The sequence below is a fragment of the Salvelinus namaycush genome, chromosome 29 (assembly GCF_016432855.1).
Source record: "Salvelinus namaycush isolate Seneca chromosome 29, SaNama_1.0, whole genome shotgun sequence".
In the NCBI taxonomy this organism is placed as follows: domain Eukaryota; kingdom Metazoa; phylum Chordata; class Actinopteri; order Salmoniformes; family Salmonidae; genus Salvelinus; species Salvelinus namaycush.
Window position 1 is genome coordinate 18,852,904 of NC_052335.1, and position 18,089 is coordinate 18,870,992.

General features: G+C 39.6%; 1 protein-coding gene across 1 annotated transcript; it reads left to right on the top strand.

Annotated features, from left to right (window-relative positions):
• The first annotated feature begins 1,963 nt into the window (after positions 1 to 1,963).
• On the top strand, positions 1,964 to 11,921 carry si:ch211-202p1.5 (uncharacterized protein LOC103909337 homolog). Its single transcript, XM_038968080.1, has 4 exons — positions 1,964 to 2,024; positions 5,748 to 5,913; positions 10,365 to 10,493; positions 11,828 to 11,921. The coding sequence occupies exons 1-4, from the start codon at positions 1,964 to 1,966 to the stop codon at positions 11,919 to 11,921; spliced, it is 450 nt and encodes a 149-aa protein (XP_038824008.1).
• Positions 11,922 to 18,089: the final 6,168 nt, after the last annotated feature.

An 18,089-nucleotide genomic window follows, 5' to 3' on the forward strand; every position in this document is an offset into this window, starting at 1 on the left:
TAACGTTCTATTAGACATTTTACTAGACGGCTTTGGGGATTTTATAGATTTGATGGAAAACATTCAACAGAGAAGGAGAGAAAGACAAAAACATCTTCCAAAAAATCTGTCTTGTATAAAACAATTCCTGAAATAATGAGAAATGACGGTGAAGTCCCCTGAGCCAGTAGATACTGTAGATGTCACAACACCAAGGGATCACACCTATGAGTCACAACATAAAACTGTCCCTTACCCATACCTCTTAAAAATAAATTCAATGTTTCTTTCTGCCTCTCCTTTGATCAAAACATAACAGTAATCTAAGCCCTTTACTTAAGTTTTAGGGTAAATGTATTTTTTACATTCTGCATGCACTGTTGAGATATCCCTGCAGAGCTAACCCTGGGAGCCTAAGTGAGTGAGTGGCCACATGTACTGACAGTCGATGAAATACTGTTCATTAAATCCCTTCCGCAGCCTTTGGGGAAGAAAAGTTGGGCTGAAAAGTCTCGGAAGTGTTTTTCCTCCCTACCCCCTTCATCCACTCCCACCTCATTTCACCTCAAGTATCTAATTGCTGTAACCAGGGGCACACTGAGCAAAGATGTTGTTTTGTGTTTCACCAAGCCTTTAATTATCTCTCCTGAATGTAAAGCTAAGCCTAATCTCAACTAATGAGAAGTCTAAAACTCTGCTAAATGGGAGTGAGGGTGGGAAGAAATAGCCCCTGTGGTGTGACTCAGAATACATCAGTATACACCTACTGTGATCATGTTACAGGCCCCATTGAAGAGTGCTCAAGGAAACTTTCCCGCAGAGGGTCTCTAAGGATTAGGTTACTCACCAGGGTCACCTTCACAGTTTCTATAGATCCCACACAACCCCCAACAATGATATTAGGCTTTGATAGGATCAAAATGTGATGTACAAACGAAATAAACAATCTAACAAACAAAAGCACAGGTTAAAGTGTGGAATATGTGAGTACTGTCAACTATTTTGAAGGCAGCAAAACGTTACCCAATACCCTGGCTTAGAGCAATTATCAACATGTCTGGAACACAGATTGAGATGTTTCAATTGACTCTTTGTTTTAATTAAAATGTTGGTTTACCACAAAGGGCTTCCCTTGGTTTGGCTAAAAGACATGGTGCTAGACAGCTTCCCCGTATGAAGTTGAGGGGTTTCCTTCCAAATACTTTTTTTTTTCTAGTTCTATGGACTTTGTTCTTTAGATCTTTCTATGCCAAACATAGCCTCCAAATCCACTGCCTGCTGGGAGTCTGACAACCCATTATTCCCCAGTTACCTTCCCACTAAAACATCTGCTTCCCTAGTTCTCTGGTCCTGAACTCATAGCAGGGCTCTAATCTAGTCCCACCTGGCTTGGACTGTGACAATATCTTCAGCACACCTTTTGGTCAGTGGGAGAACACTTTACAGGACCAGAACTATCTTCTCACAAGGTAGCTCTTTCCTGCTGTACGTTATCAGTAACTGGCAGGCCTGTAGCACATGGCAGAGGTCTACAACACACACACACACACACACACACACACACACACACACACACACACACACACACACACACACACACACACACACACACACACACACACACACACACACACACACACACACACACACACACACACACACACACACACACACAGATGTCCATGTGTGGGACTCTGTTGTCCATGTGTGGGACTCTGTGGGGGTAGCCCTGGGAGAGAAGAGGCAACAGAAGTGACAGAGACAGAGTCTGGGAAGGAGGAGGGAGGGTGTGGTGGTGCTTGAGGTGTCTGAGGTACTGCTGCTTAAGACCAGACCAGAGCCTGGGACTGACTCCAGAGCTTCTCTGAGCTCCACTTCTCACTGATCCCTGCTTCTGGATCTATCTGCCTGTTGTGTGTCTCAATGAGAAATTATCACTATCTTTTTTGAATTTGGAACTGTTTGTACTCATTGGAACAAAATAATGGATCTCACCACTTTTTACTTCCTGACCACTACTTTGGTTTTGATACTGGAGCATGAAGGTAAAGACTTTCTCCTGATATTACAGATGTTTACATTATTATTGAGTGCTTTTTGTTTCAATTGGAATAAAGTGTGTTTTACTATCCTGCGGGGTGTAATTGTTGCACCTAAGCTGTGGTTTAATAGAGACAACATGTAGTAGGTAAGTGAGCCCTCATGTTGGCCATGCCTGTGAGCAGATGCCTGTCTGCTTTTACTGTGTGTTGTTCAAAAGCTGGTTCAATTGGATTTATTTTGTCTACTGGGAACTGTACAGCCTGTTTTATATTATTTTGACAACTGTTGCTCACATCCCCTGCTCAAGAGTTACAATATTCTGTATGAGATGAGAGAAATTGTTTGCATAAGCATAACTAACCTATGATATAATCTTTGCTGCTGATGCAATGTTGTGAACTGAAATCCTTTTTGAGCTTATGTCGAATGAGGACAGTGTTATGTAGTACACGTTTCAAAACAAAGGGAAAAATTCCATCTGAACTCAAACGATAAAACATATCTGTACTTTACAACTTTGGATGATATCATATATGTACAGGTAAAGGGACATGGATAGGAGAAATGTGCAGATACTGACCACCCAAAGTTCTTATCTTGAGACTGATTGACCATAGGATTTATGTGCGAGCTAATGTAAACCACAGTGTTCTGATTAAATACCCAACCTGGCCCTTAAATTACCAGGGACAGCTAAATACCATATATTAATCAGAGGGAGAAGTCCAAAACACTTACAAACTGCTTGATCGAAGAAGGAGAAAACTGAAAGTCTTATGTCAGGACACAAACAAAAGTAAAAGGTAACTATCTAGAGATAAGTACTCTCTATAGATACTGTATCTTGAGATACAGCAGGTCATATCTCTAGATCAGAAGATACAATGCAACAGGTGTTCACAATGGGTTTTAGTTATATCATGCAGCACTTTTGAGGAATTTGAACAACGCCTTTAGCATATTCCAAAAAATATACTGCTCTTTTGGTCTGAATATTTCTACATTATGTGTTGCTGACCATGTGTGCTGCACATTCCCTTAGGAATCACAGAACAGAAGTCAGTTCTATACCCGGCTCTCCAGGCAACCCCCCCTCACTCCTGTAGAAGGCTTTAGCTAAGGAAACAGGGATTCAGCTCTGGTGGTGGACTAACATTTCACAGCACCCCAATGATCTGAACCAGGAAAGACATTCCCCATAAATGTCAATCCAAGTCATATGGATAGACAGCTTGTAGATAATATGTCAAAGTCAAGACTTTATGAAGGGGGGAAAAAAGTCCTCTCTTATTTTATTAGATGAGTCAGGGAATCTAGGAGCATTGGTTAACATGGATCATTATTATGGATTTGATTAGACAGATACTTCTAAAAAACTATTTCCTGTGTCATGGTTGACTAGGCATTGTCAAAGTACACTCTTTGGTTTATTGTTTCTTATACATGATAATAATAGATTAACATTGGTTAGTTCAGCAATCTCTGGAATCCATAAACCCTGTACCACTGTTGCTTGTGGTACTGTGCCACCCAAAAAGAAGACCATATGTATATATACAGGATTACCAGGGATAGAATCTGTGGTAGGTTATCCTGTTATATCCAGAACTAATCTTGTAAAAGCACAGGGCCAGGGGCTCTGACAATATTGCCTCAAAATTCTGCCAGAGATGGTTTTTGGACTAAATGGTATGGATTAAATAGTAATTTCATGGATGTATTTGGCAATCAACTCCTGTATCTCTAAAGCAGTGAATGCTCACTTCTCCAAACAGGTCGCTAAATTAAATTTTGCTTGGCAATCACATGGCATCTCAGGAGGCATGCAAGGCTTGTAGCGTAACATTTCCATGCTAAGTGCCAATACAATACAATCCATGGGCCGGGCGTCTGTTCTACACTGAGGAGTCTAAAGTAACAAATCCACTATAAAAAAAACTGTTTCCTGATCAGGAGATGATTTACCTCAGCTATTTACGCCAATCAAATCTAATTTACGTAAATCCCTGAACACCTGTAGGATCAGACTCACTATTAGGGGATTTTCAATGAGACTTGTTTATGAAGAGCTGAGAGCATTGTTTGGGTGTACAAGGGAAATCTGTTTTCATTCAAGTGATAAAAAGCCAGAGGCAGGCCCAGCTATTGGAAGCTGCTCTCGTGGCTTGCACCAGCAGACTCCTGAATGCACTAGAGGAACTTGTGCAGGGTACAATGTGGTTAGCCACTGACTCATTGTGAACCCAAATCCACATGGCATTTGGGATTCTCCACCACTTTAGTTTTATAACACATTTATTGAACTATAGTCCTTTACAGGGTGTAACAGTTTGATACAATTGACATAAGAAAATGCAAAGCTGTGAGAAATATATTAGGGTTAGATGTGGATAAAATAATAGCTATAGGTAGACAGTGTCACTATCAGGGTAGACAGTGCCACTATCAGGGTAGACAGTGAAACTATCAGGTAGACAGTGCCACTGACAGGGTAGACAGTACCACTACCAGGGTAGACAGTGCCACCATCAGGGTAGACAGTACGAATATAAGGGTAGAAAGTGCCACTATCAAGGTAGAAAATCCCACTATCAGGGTAGAAAGTGCTACTTTCAGGGTAGACAGTAGCTCTATCAGGGTAGAAAGTGCCACTATCAGGGTAGACAGTCACACGATCAGGGTAGACAATGCCACTATCCGGGTAGACAGTACCACTATCAGGGTAGAATGTGCTTCTATCAGGGTAGACAGTACCACTATCGGGGTAGACAGTAGCTCTATCAGGGTAGACAGTAGCTCTATCAGGGTAGACAGTAGCTATATCAGGGTAGACAGTGCCACTATCAGGGTAGACAGTAACACTATCAGGGTAGACAGTACCACTATCAGGGTAGTATGTGCTTCTATCAGGGTAGACAGTACCACTATCGGGGTAGACAGTAGTTCTATCAGGGTAGACAGTAGCTCTATCAGGGTAGACCGTGCCTCTATCAGGGTAGACAGTACCACTATCAGGGTAGACCGTGCCTCTATCAGGGTAGACAGTGCCTCTATCAGGGTAGACCGTGCCTCTATCAGGGTAGACCGTGCCTCTATCAGGGTAGACAGTACCACTATCAGGGTAGACAGTCGAAGTATCAGAAAAAATATCCCCTGTATCTATTAGAGCGCACATAGAGTGGCAACATAATCTAGACTTCACATGGGCTATCAGGGAGTACTACTGTGTCTGACTGACATCAAATTAATAACCAGTGATAATCAGTGTCTTTCGGAGGGCTGGATGAAAGCTATCGAATTAATGAATTAATGAATGCGTCATTTTTTGGTGTCAAATCGCAAGTTGGCAACCAATTAATTGACACATATACAAACATTACAATAATTCACGGTGATAATTAGCCTTCCGGTGTTTTGCAAGTGCAGCCCAGTGGCAGCGAGATGGGCTATAGACAGTGAGATGGGCTGGAGGCCAGTCAAAAAGTGGATTGTTCTATAGACTGTTGGCACTTTTGAGAAGCATACAGTAAAATGGGGCTGATGTGTGGAGATTAGAACAGCATTAGCAGTGCCAAATGATCTACAGTGCATACTTCAGAAACGAATGAAAATGGAGTGACTGCAATCTCCCAGTTCTGTACCGTCTGTCCTTGTAGAAGTTTCATCAGCTTATAGTATTATTTTTATATAATGCTTTATTCATGGGGTTGTTCCTTCTGTCCTAGCATACTCAGACTCAACTGCCCCTGAGCCTGGTCCAGAGGAGGGCCCTGTGATGCAGCTCATCTACAGGCCCCTACGGCGGGAGAAGCGTTGTTCCTGTGAGAACCTGAATGATAAAGAATGTGTGTACTTCTGCCACATTGGCATCGTCTGGGTCAACACTCCTAGGTGAGTTCATCAAGAACAACATCTCACAGCACAACTCAAATTCACCCTCTCATAAACAAAACGTAGGTAGAAAGATATCTACAACAGAGATATCTGTGTTGTGAAAACAGAGACGTTTGTCTGTACTTAGTTTAGTTGGACATATTGCAAAGGTGGAGATACATAACATTTTAATTATCATTTCTCACGCTGTATCATATTTGCATATTGAGCCATATTGTACAGTATATTTTAGCAATAAGGCTCGTGGGGGCTAAAGGGTGTAGTTAAGCACGACGCAACGAGGAGTGGCTGGATATAGCCTTTAGCTGTGGTATCTTGGCCATAATCACAAACCCCCGAGGTGCCTTATTGCTATTATAAACTTGGTTGCCAACATAATTAGAGCAGTAAAAATAAATGTTTTGTCATACCCGTGGTATACTGTCTGATATACCACGGCTGTCAGCCAATCAGCATTCAGGGCTCGAACCACCCAGTTTATAATTGCATATTAAGCCATGATATGGGGTGGCAGGTAGCCTAGTAGTTAGAGTGTTGGGCCAGTAACCGAAAGGTTGCTGGATCGAATCCTTGAGCTGACAAGGTCAAAATCTGTCGTTCTGCCCCTGAACAAGGCAGTTAAGCCACTGTTCCCCGGTAGGACGTCATTGTAAATAAGAATTTGTTCTAAACTGACTTGCCTAGTTAAATAAAGGTTACATTTAAAAAATGTTGTGACAGTGTTCTGAGAAGCCACAGGGTTTTTTTGTGATTTATTATCACATCAGAGTGTAATGAGCTGGATGATTTGTGGTACTTCGTAAAACTCAAAACCACAGTGTCAAGGATTTAATTTAAAATAAGAGACAGTTACTGTCTATCATCAACTCAGACTTTCTCTCTCAACTCTTTCCTGCTGAAGCTTCTTGTTTAACACGAGTAAAGGCAAATACCAGTGAACTTCAACATTACAGTCGACCCACAATAAGTTGGATCTGAACATACAGTACTTCCTGATCCAAATATCCCACATTCAATTAGTTAGAGGAGCGGTTAGGGCATCTGCCCTCTCTTCTTAATTCCTTGTTTCCTCATGTGTTCTGGAAGTACCAGGTTTCTATAAGTTTGCCAATACACTTTCCAATGGTTAGCCAAAACCAGCTACTAAAGACAAATACCTATATAGGGTAGGTACTGTGCTATGTTTAAACATGGAGTCATAGTAGTAGTATGCAATTATGTGATCCTTATCATATCATTGGTAATACTACATTTCCTCCTACCAAACGTACTGAAACAGAAGAATGGAAATCAGTAGTTAGGAACTGATATTACATGTCACATGAATATTCACAAATGATCATTCATTTCCAAACAGCATTGAATTTTCTGAGACTCTTGCATGGTTTCTACTCAATTCTGTTGACTCAAGCTATCTACTTTCAACTCTAGAAACTAAGACAGTTCACAGTTTATAAAGAGAAGAGGCATGCTTTCACCGTCCAAAAATACTGAGGTTAAACTACAACAGAGAGAAAGAGACGAAGAGGGGAAATGAAAGGGTCACCTTTCAACAGCTGCCAAAAACACTATATGGAATGCAGATGTTTTGGCTGCTCAGACAGACAGGCAGACAGACAGACAGATGGGTGCATGTGTGTGCGTGTGTGTGTGTGCATGTGTGTGACGGTGTGTGGAGAACACAGGGAGGAGGTGACCCTGTTTGATGGGGATGCTTTGAGTCGTGCATGGCATCTGGAATCAGTTCACTGTGTGGTCTTGTTAACATGTCCCAGGCATGAGATGGGCAACAAGCCATCATGTCGGGCAGGCAGACTGGCTCTGGTTGGCTTCAGGATCAGGTTAATATCCAGAGCAATGAAGCAGCAGCTTTAGGATATATAAAGGTGTTATGGCGGACTGGCGTCCTCTATGTGTCCTGTAAGACAGGCTTAATACATTATACCCTCGAACCTCACTAGACACAAGTGTTTGCCCAGCTTTTCAGAGCTATGCAGCTTTATTTACGTGATCTGCCTCATTGGTTCTATAAAAGCATTTTGTGGGTGCCAATAGAGATATAATATAGGATATTGAGCTATTAAGAGCCCCTTAGCCCACAATTTCTGTGTCCCTGCGGAAATCTAATTAACATACAAAAAAAATCCAACCAAAATCTGTCTGTTTTATGACCACTCTATTGAAAGTTGAGACTCTCACGAACATGATGGCTTCTGTCTGTAGCATCCAAATGGTTTGGTCTATAAGGTCCTGGTACTAGTTAAAAAAGTGAATGGAAGTACAATTGAAGTCGGAAGTTTACATACACCTTAGCCAAATACATTTAAACTCAGTTTTTCACAATTCCTGACATTTAATCCTAGTAAAAATTCCCTGTTTTATGTCAGATAGGATCACCACTTTATTTTAAGAATGTTAAATGTCAGAATAATAGTAGAGAGAATGACTTATTTTAGCTTTTATTTCTTTCATCACATTCCCAGTGGGTCAGAAGTTTACATACACTCAATTAGTATTTGGTAGCATTGCCTTTAAATTGTTTAACTTGGGTCAAACGTTTTGGGTAGCCTTCCTCAAGCTTCCCACAATAAGTTGGGTGAATTTTGGCCCATTCCTCCTGACAGAGCTGGTGTAACTGAGTCAGGTTTATAGGCTTCCTTGCTCGCACACACTTTTTCAGTTCTGCCCACACATTTTCTATAGGGTTGAGGTCAGGGCTTTGTGATGGCCACTCCAATACCTTGACTTTGTTGTCCTTAAGGCATTTTCCCACAACTTTGGTAAGTATGCTTGGGGTCATTGTCCATTTGGAAGACCCATTTCCGACCAAGCTTTAACTTGAGATGTTGCTTCAATATATCCACATAATTTTCCTCCCTCATGATGCCATCTATATTGTGAAGTGTACCAGTCCCTCCTGCAGCAAAGCATCTCCACAACATGATGCTGCCACCCCCGTGCTTCACGATTGGGATGGTGTTCTTCGGCTTGCAAACCTCCCCCTTTTTCCTCCAAACATAACTATGGTCATTATGGCCAAACAGTTCTATTTTTGTTTCATCAGACCAGAGGACATTTCTCCAAAAAGTACGATATTTGTCCCCATGTGCAGTTGCAAAGCGTAGTCTGGCTTTTTTATGGTGGTTTTGGAGCAGTGGCTTCTTCCTTGCTGAGCGGTCTTCCAGGTTATGTCGATATAGGACTTGTTTTACTGTGGATATAGATACTTTTGCACTGGTTTCCTCCATCATCTTCACAAGGTCCTTTGCTGTTGTTCTGGGATTGATGTGCACTTTCGCACCAAAGTATGTTCATCTCTCGGAGACAGAACGTGTCTCCTTCCTGAGCGGTATGATGGCTGCGTGGTCCCATGGTGTTTATACTTGCGTACTATTGTTTGTACAGATGAACGTGCTACCTTCAGGCATTTGGAAATTGCTCCCAAGGATGAACCAGACTTGTGGAGGTCTACAATTTTGTTTCTGAGGTCTCGGTTGATTTCTTTTTCCCCCCCATGATGTGACGCAAAGAGGCACTGAGTTTGAAGGTAGGCCTTGAAATACATCTGCAGGTACACCTCCAATTGACTCAAATGATGTCAATTAGCCTATCAGAAGCTTCTAAAGCCATGACATCATTTTCTGGAATTTTCCAAGCTGTTTAAAGGCACAGTCAACAGTATGTAAACTTCTGACCCACTGGAATTGTGATACAGTGAATTATAAGTGAAATAATCTGTCAGTAAACAATTGTTGGAAAAATGACTTGTGTCATGCACAAAGTAGATGTCCTAACCGACTTGCCAAAACTATAGTTTGTTATCAAGAAATTTGTGGAGTGGTTGAAAAACGAGTTTTAATGACTCCAACCAAGTGTATGTAAACTTCCGACTTCAACTGTAGATATGGAGATAGTTTAGTACCTAAAATAAAAGGATAAATACATGTAAATAAAACAAAAATTGTTTCCTGATCTTATATCTCTCAGATATAGGACAGACACTTCAGAACAAACTTCAATTAGATTTTTGGCGGGACTATCTGTTGTTCCATGTTGTGAATCTGTAATTCAATGCATTTCTATTGGCTAATAACAGTAATGCCAAATTCAATGTGTCATCCAATAATTGTTTTCTATAATTTTTAGATACCGTAAGCCTTAAGGGGTCTTAAAATACAACATCAAATAGCTAAATGATCTTAATACAAGTACATATGTCAGCTGCTTATAGACCCCCCCCCCCCCCCCCCGCCCCCGGCTTAGACAGGGCTTGGACTCTAGAGCGTTAAGAGCACTTGAAAAATGAATTCCTGACATTCTGTGCTGTGATAAAATAAAACACTGAGTTCCCTTTGTAAGTTGAAAAAGACATACATAAAATTCAAAGCGGTTGTGTTTATCAGTGCATGTACATAGTGATCTCATCATTCCCTTAACTCTTTCTCCAGTCAGGTAGTGCCATATGGAGTGGGCTCCTTCCCTGTTCGACTGAGGAGAGAGGTGGGACGGTGCTTCTGCCTGAAGAGAAATGACTTTGAGTGTCTTCACTTTTGCTCTGCCTTGCGTACACTCAAAGAGTAAGTGTTCTTGAATCACACTTTAAATGTGTTAATGTCATTGCTATCCCATATCAAATATTGAGAAGAAAAGAGTTAACACGGTCATGATTTCATTATTTTTATAGAGGTGAAAATTATTTGGTCAAGTGGACATTTGCGACAAAGTTGAAGAAGAGATATAAGGCTGAAATCTCAAATAAAAGGATCCAACAAACACTAACGCAAGAAACCTGAAAGAAGAGAATGGACACTAGTTTCATGTCATCTACTTTGATAGGTCTCTTTTACAAAGAACATTGTACAGTGGTGGGCCACTTCTGAAACGTATTTATGAAATGTTGTAACTTTGCAGTCTTTTTGTGATTGTGTATCATTCTCAAATGTTTTAATGCTGTACATAAATATGTTTTACTTTACAACATACAGTCCATACATAATTTTATATAGTTACAGTAATGCATAAATTAGCAGTATTAAGATGTTAAATGTAAATGTCTTGTGTCTCTGTCAATGTTGTTTCTGCATGTTACAATGTTTTGGCCTCTACATCCTTTTGCTGTCATGAAGTTTGAATGTGAAAGACCTACATACATGCTAGAAATGGAAAGCAATGCAGTTCATGGCTCTTAAACGTGAGTTACAGTATGTACCAAACTAGACAGGGAATAATCTGTGTGATCTAGGACAGGTGGGTCATTTAACGCATCATATATCCAAAGGCATAAAAGTAGAGTTTACATGTTATAACAGTGGTATTCAAAGTCGGGGTTGCCAAAATAGTCCCCGCTGAAAAAGTTTGAATACCAGTGTTACAATTAAAATTGCATTGCTACCAAGACATGGATTTCAGACTAGGGCTGGTATTCAAGCAAACCTGCAAGGCTACCAGACCGCTGAAGAAAAACCCATTTCATACAGTATTACTATCTCTACAGGTACAAAGCTAGTCTGTATTGACATAGTATCTGATAACTAGCTATGCAGGTTTGTTTGAGCACCAGTATTGTTTAAAAGATTATCAAATAACTATTTATTTTGTTTGTGAGATGATTTTATAGCTAATACATTCAAATCTAAACAACATCCTTGTCACAGTGTGGTTTTATTACAATAGTCCCTTGTTTGTTACAGTGATTTTCCATCAACCCCTTGAGTTTAGATCTGCCTGTGAAATGTTCCGTATAGGCACAGACTAAGTGTGTGTGGTATGTACATTACAGTAAGTATCCCTTACAATGAAGGAACACTCATTGGCTGAACGCTCTAGCCTGTCCCGCATTTATGGATCAAAAGGATAGTGGCTGTCAGCCAATCATCATATCTCTTCTCTCCTCTGGTCACCTTGCGGTCAGGTCAAGCGTTGCTCTGGGGATCAGTGTCCTCTCTGTGCTCCCTGCGGAGCGTCGTTCTGCCAGCATGAAGAAGCCCACAGGACCGCTGGATTGAACATGATTACAGCCTCAACCCTATCTAATCTTCTCCCACAAAGCTGTTCTCACCACTCAGAGGAAAATAACTCAGTTCTCGCTGCATGACTTGTGGCTTTCTGTTGCTGTAATGTCCTTGACTATGCTGCTCTATTATTGTTAACAGGGTTGTTTGCAAGGTTTTCCTTTAGATTACTGTGGCACGTCCAACCGTCCCATGGGGAAAATGTAAACGGACCAGTTCTACACACACAACACAATATCATTTCAACTTGATATAGTAAAGCTGAAGCCTTTCAATTTTATCTGAACGCACCATGATAATTCATTTTCTTTTTAACATTTTTGTGAAAAAAATAGATATTGCATGTAGAAAAATCCCACTTACCTCCAGATAGCCATCAGTTGGCTGTAAATCTAACAAATACAGAGGTGGAAGCAAATGTCTCCTGAAGACAGTTCGCACAGGGGCAAATGCTTATTTTATTTACTTCTTATATTTAAAAAAAAAATACTTTTGTAGGGGGTATATCAGCTTTAATAGTGCAGACAGATTGTAGATTCCATCAAGGTAATTGTCTGCATCATTGAGTGTATATATATATAGTACCAGTCAAAAGTTGAACTACTCATTCAAGAGTTTTTCTTAATTTTTACTATTTTCTACATTGTAGAATAATAGTGAAGACATCAAAACTATGAAATAGCACATATGGAATCATGTATTAACCCAAATAAATATATTTTATATTTGAGATTATACAAAGTAGATACCCTTGGCCTTGATGACAGCAACTCTTGGCATTCTCTCAACCAGATTCATGAGGTAGTCACCTGGAATGCATTTCAATTAACATGTGTGCCTTCTTAAAAGTTAATTTGTGGAATTTCTTTCCTTTCTTATGAATTTGAGCCAATCAGTTGTGTTGTGACAAGGTAGAGGGGGTATACAGAAGACAGCCCTATTTGGTAAAAGACCAAGTCCATATTATGGCAAGAACAGCTCAAATAAGCAAAGAGAAATGACAGTCCATCATTACTTTAAGACATGAAGATCAGTCAACGTGGAACATTTCAATAATTTTTTAAGGTTCTTCAAGTGCAGTCGCAAAAACCATCAAGCGCTATGATGAAACTGGCTCTCATGAGGACAGCCACAGGAATTGAAGACCCAGAGTTACCTCTGCTGCAGAGGATAAGTTCATTAGAGTTGCCAGCCTCAGAAATTGCAGTCCAAATAAATGCTTCACAGAGTTCAAGTAACAGACACATCTCAACATCAACTGTTCAGAGGAGACTGTGTGAATCATGCCTTCATGGTCAAATCGCTGCAAAGAAACCACTACTAAAGGACACCAATAAGAAGAAGAGACTTGCTTGGACCAAGAGACACGAGCAATGGACATTAGACCAGTGGAAATCTGTCCTTTGGTCTAATGAGTCCAAATTTGAGATTTTTGGTTCCAACCTCCGTGTCTTTATGAGACGCAGAGTAGGTAAACAGATGATCTCCGCATGTGTGGTTCCCACTGTGAGCATGGAGGAGGAGGTGTGATGGTGTGGGGGTGCTTTGCTGGTGACACTATCATTGATTTATTTAGAATTCAAGGGACACTTAACCAGCATGTCTACCACAGCATTCTGCAGCGATACGCCATCCCATCTGGTTTGCGCTTAGTGGGACTATTATTTGTTATTCAACAGGACAGTGACCCAACACCTCCAGGCTGTGTAAGGGCTATTTGACCAAGAAAGAGCGTGATGGAGTGCTGCATCAGATGACCTGGCCTTCACAATCACCTGTCCTCAACCCAATTGAGATGGTTTGGGATGAGTTGGACCGCAGAGGGAAGAAAAATCAGCCAACTGCTGCTCAGCATATGTGGGATCTCCTTCAAGACTGTTGGAAGAGCATTCCAGGTGAAGCTGGTTGAGAGAATGCCAAGAGTGTGCAAAGCTGTCATCAAGGCAAAGGGTGGCTACTTTGTTTAACATTTGTTTGGTTACTACATGATTCCATATGTGTTATTTCATAGTTTTGATGTTTTCATTAATATTCTACAATGTAGAAAATATTAAAAATAAAGAAAAACCCTTGAATGAGTAGGTGTGTCTAAACTATTGACTGGTACTATATATATATACTGTTTCTCCTGCACATTAGTAAGAATGTCTCAAACCATGTTCAAGAATGGCTTTTTTCCATTTATTCAGATTACAACCTCTCACTTTCGGTTATTTGATAAGGAAATCATCTCCATAATATTGCTGTTTTAAACAAGCCTTAGAAAGTTGGTTGCAATTTCAGTTTCATCCACCAGAAAAGACAGAACAAATAATACAACAAATATTTTGGTTAAACTCAAACATACTAATTGATTAATTAAAAAAAACAGGATTTCTGGAAATTGTATTTTTTTATGGGTCATAAATGGGTCTTCCAAATGGACAATGACCCCAAGCATACTTCCAAAATTGTGGAAAAATGGCTTAAGGACAACAAAGTCAAGGTGTTGAAGTGGCCATCACAAAGCCCTGACCTCAATCCTATAGAAAATTTGTGGGCAGAACTGAAAAGCATGTGTGAGCAAGGAGGCCTACAAACCTGACTCAGTTACACCAGCTCTGTCAGGAGGAATGGGCCAAAATTCACCAAAACTTATTGTGGGAAGCTTGTGGGAGGCTACCCAAAACTTTTGACCCAAGTTAAACAATTTAAAGCTAATGCTACCAAATACTAATTGAGTGTATGTAAACTTCTGACCCACTGGGAATGTGATGAAAGAAATAAAAGCTGAAATAAATCATTCTCTCTACTATTATTCTGACATTTCACATTCTTAAAATAAAGTGGTGATCCTATCTGACCTAAGACAGGGAATTCTTACTTGGATTAAATGTCAGGAAGTTTGAAAAACTGAGTTTAAATGTATTTGGCTAAGGTGTATGTAAACTTCCGACTTCAACTGTATGTATACTGTGAATGTCCACATCACCGTCAGACCATTTTATTGGTAAACTACATGGTAAAGTCAAAGTTTCATGTTTTAATGATCCAATACGTAATATAGTACATTTATCATAATTTGGTTGTAATCCTTAGAGGTTAGAAAACATATCTAGATCCTCTGAGGCTGTGGAGGGATCCAAATTGTAGATTTAAAAGAAAGCATGAATCATCAGAGTACAATGACATCTTTGTTTTTAAGCCGTTGATTTCTAATCACTTGATATTATTGTTGAATCTGATTTTAATGGCTAACATTTTGATGGCCATAATAAATAGATATGCCGATAGTGGACAACCTTGTTTTACTCCTCTTGACACTAAAATACTTACAGAGAAGTAGCCATTATTTACTATTTTACTATAAAAAATAACTTTAGCCCATTTTATAAGTGATTCTTCAAAATTGATATATTCCAGGCATTTATATATACATTCCAAATTCCGTACTATATCAAAAGCCTTTTCAAAGTCAGCTATGAATACCAGGCCTGATTTCCCAGATTTTTCAGTGTTCTATTGTTTCCAGTACTTGCCTTATATTTTCTCCAATGTATCGTTTTTGTAAAAAACCTTTCTGATTAGGATGAATAATAGCCAACAATACTGTTTTTATTCTATGCGCTATGCATTTCGCTGGAATTTTTGCAAGACAACACTAAAGTGTAAGGGGCCTCCAATTTTTTACATGGACCGGATGTTTATATTCATCACTTAGATCCTGTTTCAGTAATAATGAAATTAGACCTTCTTGTTGAGTATCTGATAAGTGGTAAAACATGCTAATAACAGTCCTCTGAGTATATACATTTCTTTTGGTATACCTCCATTAGTATGCCATCCAACACTGGAGTTTTCCTGGACTTAAATGGTTTAATTGCATCAAGAAGTTCCTCCTCTGTAATTTGGCCTTCACATTAGTCTTTCTGTACAGCTGTTAATTTAACATTTTTAATAGAAATAAATCCATGCAGTTATCTTTAGGTAGTGGAGATGGAGGAGACTGAAATGAAAACATGTGCTTAAAGTACTTTTCTTCCTCTTTAAAAAATATTGTTTGGTGAATCATGGGTGACTCCATCATTTGTCACAAGTTTCAGTAAATTATTTTTTGTAGCATTTTTATGTACATTTTTTATTTATTTTAAATGTTGAGATTTTTCCTCATGTTCCATCCAGTTCACTTTATTTTTTAAATAATATATTACACTTGATCTTTCTTGAATAAGTTCCTCCATTTTTTTTTGTTTTTCCTCTAACTTATCCGGTGTCTCTATGGCACAGTTTTTATTGCTATCTATCTGTACTATTAGTCCTTCCACTTCCTTTGTTAATATAGACTCTAAATTGCTTTTGTTTTAGAGATGAGTACTGAATTGCATGGCCTCTAAAGGCACATTTAAAAGTGTCCAGACATAGCATTTTCCTTGATTGCCAAAAAGCACAATTTTAGTCTCATCTGACCAGAGAACTTTCTTCCATATGTTTGGGGAGTCTCCCACATGCCTTTTGGAGAACACCAAACGTGTTTGCTTATTTTTTTCTTTAAGCAATGGCTTTTTTCTGGCCACTCTGCCGAAAAGCCCAGCTCTGTGGAGTGATTGGCTTAAAGTGGTCCTATGGACAGATACTCCAATCTCCGCTGTAGAGCTTTGCAGCTCCTTCAGGGTTATCTTTGGTCTCTTTGTTGCCTCTCTAATTAATGCCTTCCTTTCCTGGTCCGTGAGTTTTGGTGGGCGGTTGGCAGGTTTGTTGTGGTGCCATATTCTTTCAATTTTTTTAATAATGGATTTAATGGTGCTCCGTGAGATGTTCAAAGTTTCAGATTTTTTTTAATAACCAAACCCTGATCTGAGCTCCTTGGTCTTCATGGTGCTGCTTGCTTGGTGGTGTTGCAGACTCTGGGGCCTTTCAGAACAGTTGTATATATACTGAGATCATGTGACAGATCATGTGACACTTAGATTGCACACAGGTGGACTTTATTTAACTAATTATGTAACTTCTGAAGGTAATTGGTTGAACCAGATCTTATTTAGTGAATACAAATGCACGCACCACTTTTCCTTTTTTTAACAAGTTATTTTTAATTTCACTTCACCAATTTGGACTATTTTGTGCATGTCGATTACACGAAATTCAAATAAAAATCCATTTAAATTACAGGTTGTAATGCAACAAAATAGGAAAAACGCCAAGGGGGATGAATACTTTTGCAAGGCACTGTATGTTGTCGGAAAAGGTCCTTTATAAATTATTTTGCCCTAAAACAAGTTAAAAACAAGCCAATAGCCTTTGATTAATTTGACCATATCCTCGCCCACATGGAAATTCTGTAAGAGTAATATATATGGCAATTATTTGATTGTCCAACCGCATTTTGTCCCCTATCAACACTTTTTAAACTTTTGGTGCCAGCGAGAATGACATGTATATCTCACTAGGTCAGGATATTTAAGCCTCCATATATTGTCACGACTTCCGCCGAAGTCGGTCCCTCTCCTTGTTCGGGCGGCGTTCGGCGGTCGACGTCACCGGCCTTCTAGCCATCGCCGATCCACTTTTCATTTTCCATTTGTTTTGTCTTACACACCTGGTTTCAATTCCCCAATTACTTGTTCATTATTTAACCCTCTGTTCCCCCATGTGTGTTTGTGAGTGATTGTTTTTATGTAATGTGGTCCGTTTATGTGGGCTCGCTTATTTTGTATTGTATTTGTCTATTTTGAGTAAAATACATTTATTTACTCATATCTGCTGTCCTGCGCCTGACTCCTCTACACCAGCTACACACAGACTACATTACATAAATCCACTAGTTCCAATATATCCATGACATTTGTGATTTCCTTAAGTGCATGAGGGTGATAGTTTGTAGTGTGATTTCCTTTACAGTTCATTGGGGTATTTAAAATCGTATTATAATCTCCACGATAATAATAGTGTCTGGTGTTGCTTGTAGGGTTGATAAATTATATATCTTTTATTTTAATTTAAAAAATAAAAAAAATTCTCCCCAATTGTAGTTACAGTCTTGTCTCATCGCTGCAACTCCCGTACGGACTCGGGAGAGGCGAAGGTCAAGAGCCGTGCATCCTCCTAAACACAACCCAACCAAGCCGCACTGCCACTTAACCCGGGAGCCAGCTGCACCAATGTGTTGGAGGAAACACCATACAC

What these genes read in the sequence shown, in the direction of transcription:
- si:ch211-202p1.5 (XM_038968080.1), top strand. Translation starts at nt 1,964, where the DNA reads ATGGATCTCACCACTTTTTACTTCCTGACCACTACTTTGGTTTTGATA. An exon ending in GTCTGGGTCAACACTCCTAG is followed by an intron (nt 5,914 to 10,364) that starts GTGAGTTCATCA and finishes CTCTTTCTCCAG; the next exon opens with TCAGGTAGTGCCATATGGAG. An exon ending in GCCTTGCGTACACTCAAAGA is followed by an intron (nt 10,494 to 11,827) that starts GTAAGTGTTCTT and finishes CCTTGCGGTCAG; the next exon opens with GTCAAGCGTTGCTCTGGGGA.